This window comes from Aspergillus caelatus (genome assembly GCF_009193585.1).
Source record: "Aspergillus caelatus strain CBS 763.97 unplaced genomic scaffold BDV27scaffold_114, whole genome shotgun sequence".
Taxonomy (NCBI): Eukaryota; Fungi; Ascomycota; class Eurotiomycetes; order Eurotiales; family Aspergillaceae; genus Aspergillus; species Aspergillus caelatus.
This window is the reverse complement of record NW_022475377.1, coordinates 101,048-110,141: the sequence shown is the minus strand read 5'-3', so window position 1 is coordinate 110,141 and position 9,094 is coordinate 101,048. Positions and strand designations below refer to the sequence as shown.

Sequence of the window (9,094 nt, the reverse complement as noted above, 5' to 3'; positions counted from 1 at the left end):
GGGGGGTCAAGCGGGTTCAAATGCCAACTCTACATATTCTTATACAGAATGAGCATTATAGATCATACCAATCTGTAGATAGGCCCCACGCAATCTACGCACAAGCCCTCCACCAGGCCCACCCCCCAAATCCCAAACATGTAATCCAGTGTCCAAAGGCCTTCATCTTGAGCGCCTTACCCCCCGTTTGCCCAGACAACGAAACCATCCGCAAGTCCGACGAGTGCACAGACGACGGCGAAGATGGTGACGGCAGTTTCCTGACCGTAGTACTGCAGGGCAAGCAAGGTCAGACCGTAGCTCGTCTCGCGGATGCCCTTGATGTACATGAGGGGAGAAACCGCACCGGGCGGAGTGCATTTGTTGTTGCCATGAGTGGAAGCGGAAGAAGCGGCGAACTCGAAGGGTAAGCCGAAACGCGGATACTCTGGGCCTGGACGAGCCAGAGCATTGCAGCCCAGGGCGAGTGTCAGTGTGCCTAAGACGTAGGCCGGGATTGGACTGAAAGTGGCCATGTTGGTTGCGGGTTTAAATAAGCAACTTGATGGAACGTATTCTTGCCAAGATCTGGGACTCATCATCGAGCGGGCGAGTTCCAAGCATTCCACTGCGGAGGGGATTTGGTTGGGGAAGGAAGGAATAATATGGCTTTCGGTGATAAGTTGACCCACCTCTCGCCGGGAAGGAGCTTTATTCTCCGGTATAGACAATAACGGGCCAGCAGGGCAATGGTTCGTAGACACCGCCCTGAAAGTATTGACTATGGAAGTAAACTCAGAGCACAGCTGATAGCCAATGGCAAATACTTGTCTCCTGAGGAGGGAGAGAGGAAAGAAATCTCGTTGAACTCGAGATTGTCAGACCTGACTTTGACCGGACTAGACTAGATTAGACTAGATTAGACTAGACTATCTTGGACAAAAGTCACAGACAGAATAAAGCAGCTGACAGCGCCAGTCCTTCTTTGAGTTAGTGCTGATGCGTGGAGCATTTTGATATGTCTGATTCGTAGATAACAAAAACAGGTACCGCTTCCCCGCTTCCTGGGCCACAGGCACTGTCCCAGAACTATCACTGGCCCGGTTAACATCACTGACCAGGGATCTTCTAGAAATAACGAACCACTCCGAGTCACTCAGATATCCCTGTATAGCATCTTCAAGTTATTGCACTAACAAAGTAATTTATTAAGCAATTCCTACAGCTACTATGAGAGAGTGGTACATCTGCGGTGGAATAGCAGATCTCAGAGGCCTTCACCACCAACAACAATATGGCTAGGATATTACAATCTTGACGAGAATCCGTGAGCCGAGGCGTATATCCTGTGTTGGTAAGACCCCACTACTACTTTGTATATACTATGAAGGACTCAACTACCTTGGAGGGGGGGGAATTAGAGATGGCGTTTTCTTTTTATTTAAGTATAATATGCTAAATCATCATTAATTTGACAAAAACAATAACAAAACACGGTTAACGCCCTGCCCATATCTCTCCGTCATTGAAAAAAATGCCCCCCAAAAGAGGCTTCACTGTACATCCACGCGGGTCACCATCACCGCGTCCGTCTCCATCTTGATGCCCTCAACATGAACCTCCACGAGTTCAAAGACACTTCCCTAGCGGTCAAATGTGCCCTCGCGGTGCTCATTCAACGCCAACGTCTTTAACAGCTCCTCATCGCCAGGGCGTTCGATCGTCCTGCTCACATTCAGCTCAAACTTCTTCGGATCCCACTACACCTCCACTATGTTTTGGACCCGCCCCCGACCCGATGCCAACTCTAACTTTGCCCAAGTTCTCCATGAAGATCATCTCACTCGGAGTTGTGAACAATTGGCTGAGCACTGTGATATCTATAGGACTGCCTTTGTCCATTGTAACAAGCCTTCCAGGCTGTCCTTGATTCCTGGACACCAGCAATCGGCATTATCGACAGCAATAAACCCATCGAAGCCACATTCAACAAATTTACTGTAGATAATATAAAAACACCACCTTCCCTGGGAGCACCATTGTCACAGTTCACACTCATCCGCGGACAAGACACGAGAGCGAGATTTATATTCAGCATATCATACACAATCTACAATACGATCAGTTTCGGCCAAACTCTAGAGCTCCTGGCCAATATCTACAACAGCTCTACTCCAGAAATCCAAGACTCCAGCCGCTACGTCTACCACATCCCATCAACGAAAACAGAAAGCCACTCCTTTTGACGTAGAACGCTGCAGAACCCGTCAATAACAATTCTAAATACACTTTGCCACCACCTGTACAAAACGGTCCCCTTACAGTTCTCGTACGCTCTGTGCCTATGGCCCTAGTACCCTTTGGTATCGCAAAAGCTTCTCTCTTTCCATCAGCTTGTTCATCCGCCCTTGGCCGCATAACTGAATCGGGAGATACTGTCCTCGGTCATATTATGTCTAGTCGCGCCATAGTCCCTGTTTCTCTGCATAATATCGTAGGCCCTTGTCTCAATCGATTTCCTGTGGATGTCAGTCTGACCGCCGGCAAAACAAAACACCAGCAGCTTAGAACCCTACAGAAACAACAAACTAAGAGCCTTCTGCAATAGACGACAGCTATTATAGATATTGTCAAGTATTGTGCTGATTGGTCACCCGACACAAACAATTTCGGCTGCTGGATACAATATCAGAATATCGATAAAAAGCCCATCCTTACCTTACCTAGTGCTATTAGCGCGCCGGGTAGCAGGGAGATATAGAACATTCCTGTTACAGCAGACTTTGGGGAGATTTTCGTCATCTCAAGCCAAGACAGCATACTCACTGTAAAACTTATTAGCAGCCCAGGTTACAAGGTGAGCACCAAAGTTGTTCTACTTGATAAGATTTGTTCGGAGTTATTAGATATATCCCGGTAATGCTGTTGCTGTTCTTTGTACATAGCGATGAGGTCGCCAATTAGATTGTCTCCGTAATCCACAAGATGTCTGCCTAGCTTTTTGTCGCCATCAACCAGTTCCGAGTTCCGAAGGGATGTTTGCATTGCTCCGCGCCGGAGCTGGCCACAATGTGTACTTGAGTACTCTTTGTATACTAGACGATAAGCAGTAATATATGTTATACTTGATCGCAAGAAAACTGATTCCGAATAAATCTCGCTATAAGCCTCAGAGGGCGGATAAACAACTGGATTTATTCGATCAAGGCCGAACTCCGACGGCTTGAATAAAGAACACGATATAATCTCTCCCATCATTATAACAACAGCATATTCCCCCATCAGGTATTGTTATTTTCGTCTCACTTCATCCCTGCAATGTTAGGCTATTGGCTTGCAGCGCTATTTGGCGTGGGCTATGCAACATGCTGATCGATGTAAACTGCTTCCTGACTATCCAGTTATATACAATGTTAGACCAACGCAAACGATCAAATTGATCAATTATTAAACCACATCGGCAGAAAAGGAACATAACTCCGAAAGTCAGGAATAACCAATTGGCCTAAAAGGAAAATAGCAGTCCCTGCAATAAACCCCCTAGTCTGAATTTTACAAGCACGCGCCCACGAATCTTTCCTCCACGCATCGAACATGCCCAGCGGAGCACTGCCACCTTTGAGCCGTGGATCAAGCGGTACAATCAATTCATCATCATCTGGGACCATCGTTGCTGCGATCCGAACCAATATGACTCGAGCAGGAAGAGCAAGCCAAAATTTAATTAATGTGGGAGCAACAGCCGCGAGTGCATAGACGTGACCCGCTGACTGGCTATTATCCAAGTTTTGGTCAATGTCTATCTTTCCTACAGCCTGTATCAGATAGATTTCAACAAGTAGTGTAATTGGGACTGCCAGGCCGCGCAATATAGACTCAAGCAGGACTATAGGAATCACTCGAAGCCAGCAGTTCAGGCTGGGAAGGCGTTGGTAAAGAAACTTTGGCGATGGCCGGGTAATAATAATGTGGACCCAGAGAACTTGTAAATTTGCCAAAGCTGCTACAGAAATTAGGGAGCAGATATCTTGTTTGAGTGGCGAGTTATCATTAATTGGTAGAAGAGCTGGGAGGATGTTATCTCGGGCTATGTCGTGGATGAGGACAAGGGCGAATCCTCGGAGGTAGAACCAGTTGCCGACGTGGGTACGTAGGTGGCTGATGGTGGTGCGAAGAGATCTGGTGATATACGTCTCATTTCCTGCATTTGAGGGTTGGCTGTGTGGCCCTTCAATCATGGATAGTGTTCCGATGAGCATGGTGTACGAGTATTGAATCTAAATGGGTTAGGTCAGTCTTGGACGGAGCTGGGTTGGATTTCAACACTTACGAGCCATGACAGTGTCATCAGAACTAATGGCAACAACATGTCTGGAAAAGAGAGAAAGAGAGGGTTTGGGGAAGTTAGAGAGGAGGAGTAGGAGATCGAGTATAAAAAGGGTGTTGACGAACGCAACCTAGGCGGAGGGCGGGGTTCATAAGATATTCAGTGATCAACTACTAGCTTGTAATTTTAAAACAAAAGTCCTCGGTGTCAATTATAGGCCAATGGAATGTATTGGTAATACCGAATACTGACCTATTCTGTCGAGTTGGACTACTTTGAAACAGTTTATGCAGTAGTCTTACTCCGTACTCTAACTGTATGGCAATAGAGTAAGTGTATTACACATATGAAGTACTACTGTATTTTATACACCTATCCTGGACTAGCGTCTTGTCCCAATAACATTTGAGTACATACACAGTGTAAAACATTTTCCATTCTGCTTGCCTAACCGTCTTCTCCAATAATTACATACCACGGCACCACCACTGTTACCACCACCAATGACAGCTATACCGGCAGTCCATAGGATGATTGATTTTAGAGACACAAGGCACAAGCACCACAGTTGTTATTGTTGGAGGCACCCAGGGGTCGTGCCCTCAGGGCTAGTTCCCACTCCTTGTCGTTTTCATCCTTAATCACCCAGACAACATTGGTAACGCCGTCTGTCCCCGCTGAGTTCACCAGATCTCCCGCCAGTTGGCGGGTTGTCTTATTCGTTTCGCATTTCTGTTCGGGAGACCCAGATCCTGCGGTGTGAATCGAACTGATGATAGTTATCCCGTTAGCGGTGTGACCCACGACAAAGTTGACCAGCTTAAGATAATCTTTCCACCCGGAATTGCCTATATAATGCATTACCCCTCGCGCGAATGCAGAATTGGAAAACCTTCCCCCAAGGTCGACAGCACCCATACAGACGGCCTGGAAGTTACAATAGGCCCATTCAAGCTGTCTTGCGTCATGAACGTGGAGCGAGGTATTGTTGAGGTAATTGGACGGACCTTCTTCATCAAGCTTATGAAACCACAGGTCTTTGATGATGCTGTGTCGATCAACCTCATGCGGAATCCAAAGATCGAAGGCTTCGTCGAGGTAGGTCCCATCTTCTGAGTGGTAGGACTTTTGGGCTGGGCTGAACCCACCATGCATAATGGGGACCTGGATTTCCCCATCAATCCCCTCGTCAAGGTTATAGAGAGAGTCAGTCTCAAAACCTCTTATGTTAGAAGTATTCCGTTTCTTGCTAACAGGAACCACTTGAACGGATTTCCCGACGGCACTGAAAACATGAAGATTTAGACAACCATTTGTGTTGGCGATTGCTCCGACAATACTACCCGTACAATCCTCGTTTTCGTAGACATTGACCTGGTAGAGGTCATCGTGGACGTTATCAATTTTGACCAGTAGCGAGGATGCGACACCCTCATTCAGCTGAGCACAGGCACTGGGACCAGCCAGTCGGTGGAGGCCGACATTCGAGCCAGTACAGCGCTCACCAGTATACTCAAACAACCGGTATCCCAGAGTCGCTGTGAATAACGACGAGTAAAGAAAAAAACGATGCATTTTCGAAGCCTTGAGCCAATGAAAAGGAACAACTAGAGGTCAACCAAAGGAAAATGCTCTGATGGCCTGTTATGACTCATGAGTATCAAAAGGAAGACATGAGAAAGCCCGGTTTTTATAACTTTCTGTATCATGAATTTACCATTCGGTTCCCCTCATGCCATGTCATAATCCTGAGCATATTCCTAGTCAGCTAGAACCAAAAAGTATTTCTGTTAGTTAGGTGCATAAGTACATGGTATGAGATGGTCGGATTGTTGGAGTAGGGGCGCTAGCCAGGTTGTGCTCTCTAAGGCTTGATTTCAAGTGTATTTCTTGTGCTTGCGCTAGTAGCTTGGCGATTTGCCAAGGTCAGGCACTTACCAGGACCATACTACGTGAGGCCAATGCAAGTATTAATCTTTGAAATCTAGTACTAAGCCTGCACCTCACATTGATAGACTAGCTGTATGGTGGACCCGAGCCCCTATATAACTACTAAATTGGTCCTAGCAGGCGTTCACTTGCGCGAGGACGTGGTTGTAACTCCATGTAACCTTCTAGCCAGACGCACAATTTGCAGTCTTATAACGGGTCTTCTTTGCTGAGTATGAGGAGGATCAGATATCGTGACCTCGTTTCGGCCGTTATAGTAGTGCTGGAGGAACCTCATTCACCTCCTCTAGGGAAACAATTGGTAGGAGCCTTAGTAGAAGTGTCAATCTCAGTGTCCATTTCGAGCCTTACGGCTATGACGGACAGCTCCTACTAGGGACCATGGTTCCATTATACATGGGTAGCCTCAAGGGTTGAGTTTGCTCAGCTGTCTCAGATGAGAAGAGGGGAACTTAGTGCACTGATATCATATTGCTTAAGCACCACTAGAAATTGTTCCGCAAACACCCGTTGCCGACCTCGAGGCACTGCCAGTCAGATTTCCTCTCTTGCCCCACCATAGTCGAGTTAGCGAGGAACCTCCTCTAGGATTAAGTCACTCCACTCAGGACTTGGGTGTTCTGGAGGGAGGAAGCTGATGCTGTCCTGACATTCCACTTGAACTGCATATTACTACGAAAATACCTCTGAAACAAGAATTAACCACGTCAGGGTTATATCTGAATTAAAATCTACCCTGGTTTCTTCCTTCTTGGCAGTACTATTCGCCAGCTGCGGCATTTTAACCTAGCGCTTCTGAGGCATTTTTCTTGCCATGACCGCCCTTATTAGCTAGGTTATTTTCATAGGGCACCAGTATATATACTGTTAGTACAACAGCGAGCCGGTCAAGAGAAATCATTTCCCCTCTGGCTTCTGTATTACAAATCGTTCATTACTTCCTGTTTCTATTGTCGCCAACCAAACTGTTATACAATGAATGAGTTGTGGGAGATGGTCTATGAGAGAGGTTTCAAAGCAATATTTCCTGCCCTTATGCGGAATAGCTAATCTTCTTGAGCAGTGGAGCCCTATATAAGCACTATCCATATACCTAACCCTTAGTCTCTAACCGATGTCAGAAGAGTGTCTTTTTTTACCAATACCAGGAATAACTTACCATGTATTTGACTTTTATTGCGAATCGAGGCTCGCTCAGTAAACCATAGAACCCCAAATACAAAATTAACCTAAAAGTCTGATGGCAGCGTTAGGTATATAGTAGATAACATCATCAATGAAGCTTCCTCTCAGTGGCAACATCTCTCAGCTATAAAGCTTGTCAAATTTATGTAATTTTTAGTATACGATAAGAATACTAACACCAGGAAGCAATACTTTGATTGGCTAATCTGGTGACTTCTTGGTGCTTCTATTCTTGGGGTATTATATTACAGTCATTCGGACATACGCGACACCCTAATCATGTATTTGTAACTCATACGATATGTATCTTTACACTGACAAGGGTGTATGGAGCTGGACTGTGAAACATGCATATACAATTTGTGCGCGATGTAACACAGTCTCCAGACGATCCCTGTTCCATCGAAAAGGCGAAACTGCACATCCTCCAATGTTGACTGGGTGGAAATTATAGTGCCATGCGGGCCAGGCGACCAGCCAGGGCATACTCTGCATGTTAACAGAGTATGGCTGTATGCATCATCTTCTCCCCGTTTACCTCGGAAATGAAAACGTGGATCAGCCATACAGTGGCCACGCCCATTTCAAACCAACCACCTCGTGGCAGACACGGAAGACGCTTCAGCAGCCGAAAATAGGATGTTGTGCACTCGAAGAAGCGCCTTCAAGCCAGCCCACTGACAAAATTAGTAACCGACGAGAATCCCCTACGATACAGCCAGATGAGATGGACATATGCTAAAAGTGAATTTTGTATGGCCTACAAGTAGACAAGGCACATAGTAGGAAATGTATTTGTAGATTAGTGATAGCTGCCCTTTCGGCTAGCCGCTGGGTGTTAATGAAGTTAGTTAAAATGTGTGTGTGTGTGTGTGTTGGTTGGGTGTTGGGGGGGGTGGGGGGCTGTTTAGAGTTGCACGTAGAGTGGCACGGGTTCCCCGCTGGACCCAACCCGGAGTAGTATTATTGACCCGAATTGACTCCCGGCGTATAGTAGTTTTGATAGTAGAAAGAGGTATTTCAGGATGCTTTCGATAGATTTTAGTCGGGCCCCATCCAATACTATGCAGCTCACATATACGTGAGTAAATCTGAGGATCTAGCTCCTTTCTAGGAGCCATAATTCAACGCGTATATAGACTGTATAGGTTCAGGCGCCTGAATTCGGTAGGGTTAACCTAAAGCGATATGTAGGGCGGTGAAAGCGGGCGGTTTCAAACTTTTTGCACCCCACTGTAACCGCCCCCTACACTAGTTTCGGAGTCGCGCCATACGCGACCCCGCCGGCTCAACGAGCAGGACGGCTCAGCGAGCAGAGTTTTAATAGATTTAGAAATTTAGTCCTACATATATTTTATTAATCACCAAAATATCTAATAATCTCTATATAATGGAGGATAGAATCGAAAAGGGACTAGACACATTACATAATCAAAAAAAACCGAATATCTCAAAAACAGCACGCGATTTCGAGGTGCCTAGGTTAACACTGTCTGTATATCTTTATAGCTGTATTTCTAGCAGTGCTCGAACACCAATGAATTTGAAGCTAAATAAAGCTCACCATCTTGCTCTTAGCCGATATATTGATATACTAGAAGAAGTTGGACTTTCTCCGAGACCTTGAATGGTTGAAAATTGCGTAAATACAAT

The 9,094-nt window shown here is 46.0% G+C and overlaps 3 protein-coding genes across 3 annotated transcripts; all 3 read right to left on the bottom strand.

Moving 5' to 3' along the window:
• Positions 1-176: 176 nt before the first annotated feature.
• On the bottom strand, positions 177-515 carry BDV27DRAFT_158835 (DUF4267 domain-containing protein; the record flags this gene model as incomplete). The annotated part of the gene is made up of 1 exon (XM_032072779.1): positions 177-515. One exon carries the CDS (start codon positions 513-515, stop codon positions 177-179), a length of 339 nt encoding a protein of 112 aa, XP_031926518.1.
• A 2,688-nt stretch (positions 516-3,203) lies between these two features.
• Positions 3,204-4,442, bottom strand: BDV27DRAFT_129936 (uncharacterized protein). The gene is made up of 2 exons (XM_032067321.1): positions 4,310-4,442; positions 3,204-4,256 (listed from the first exon to the last, which is right to left on the bottom strand). The coding sequence occupies exons 1-2, from the start codon at positions 4,346-4,348 to the stop codon at positions 3,420-3,422; spliced, it is 876 nt and encodes a 291-aa protein (XP_031926517.1). The 5' UTR covers positions 4,349-4,442; the 3' UTR covers positions 3,204-3,419.
• A 226-nt stretch (positions 4,443-4,668) lies between these two features.
• On the bottom strand, positions 4,669-6,126 carry BDV27DRAFT_129934 (uncharacterized protein). The gene has a single exon (XM_032067320.1). The coding sequence runs from the start codon at positions 5,879-5,881 to the stop codon at positions 4,847-4,849; it is 1,035 nt and encodes a 344-aa protein (XP_031926516.1). The 5' UTR covers positions 5,882-6,126; the 3' UTR covers positions 4,669-4,846.
• Positions 6,127-9,094: the final 2,968 nt, after the last annotated feature.

Coding starts and splice junctions, on each gene's coding strand:
- BDV27DRAFT_129934 (XM_032067320.1), bottom strand. CDS start 5,881: ATGCATCGTTTTTTTCTTTACTCGTCGTTATTCACAGCGACTCTGGGA.
- BDV27DRAFT_129936 (XM_032067321.1), bottom strand. CDS start 4,348: ATGTTGTTGCCATTAGTTCTGATGACACTGTCATGGCTC. Junction 4,257..4,309: donor TGATGACACTGTCATGGCTC/GTAAGTGTTGAA, acceptor TAACCCATTTAG/ATTCAATACTCGTACACCAT.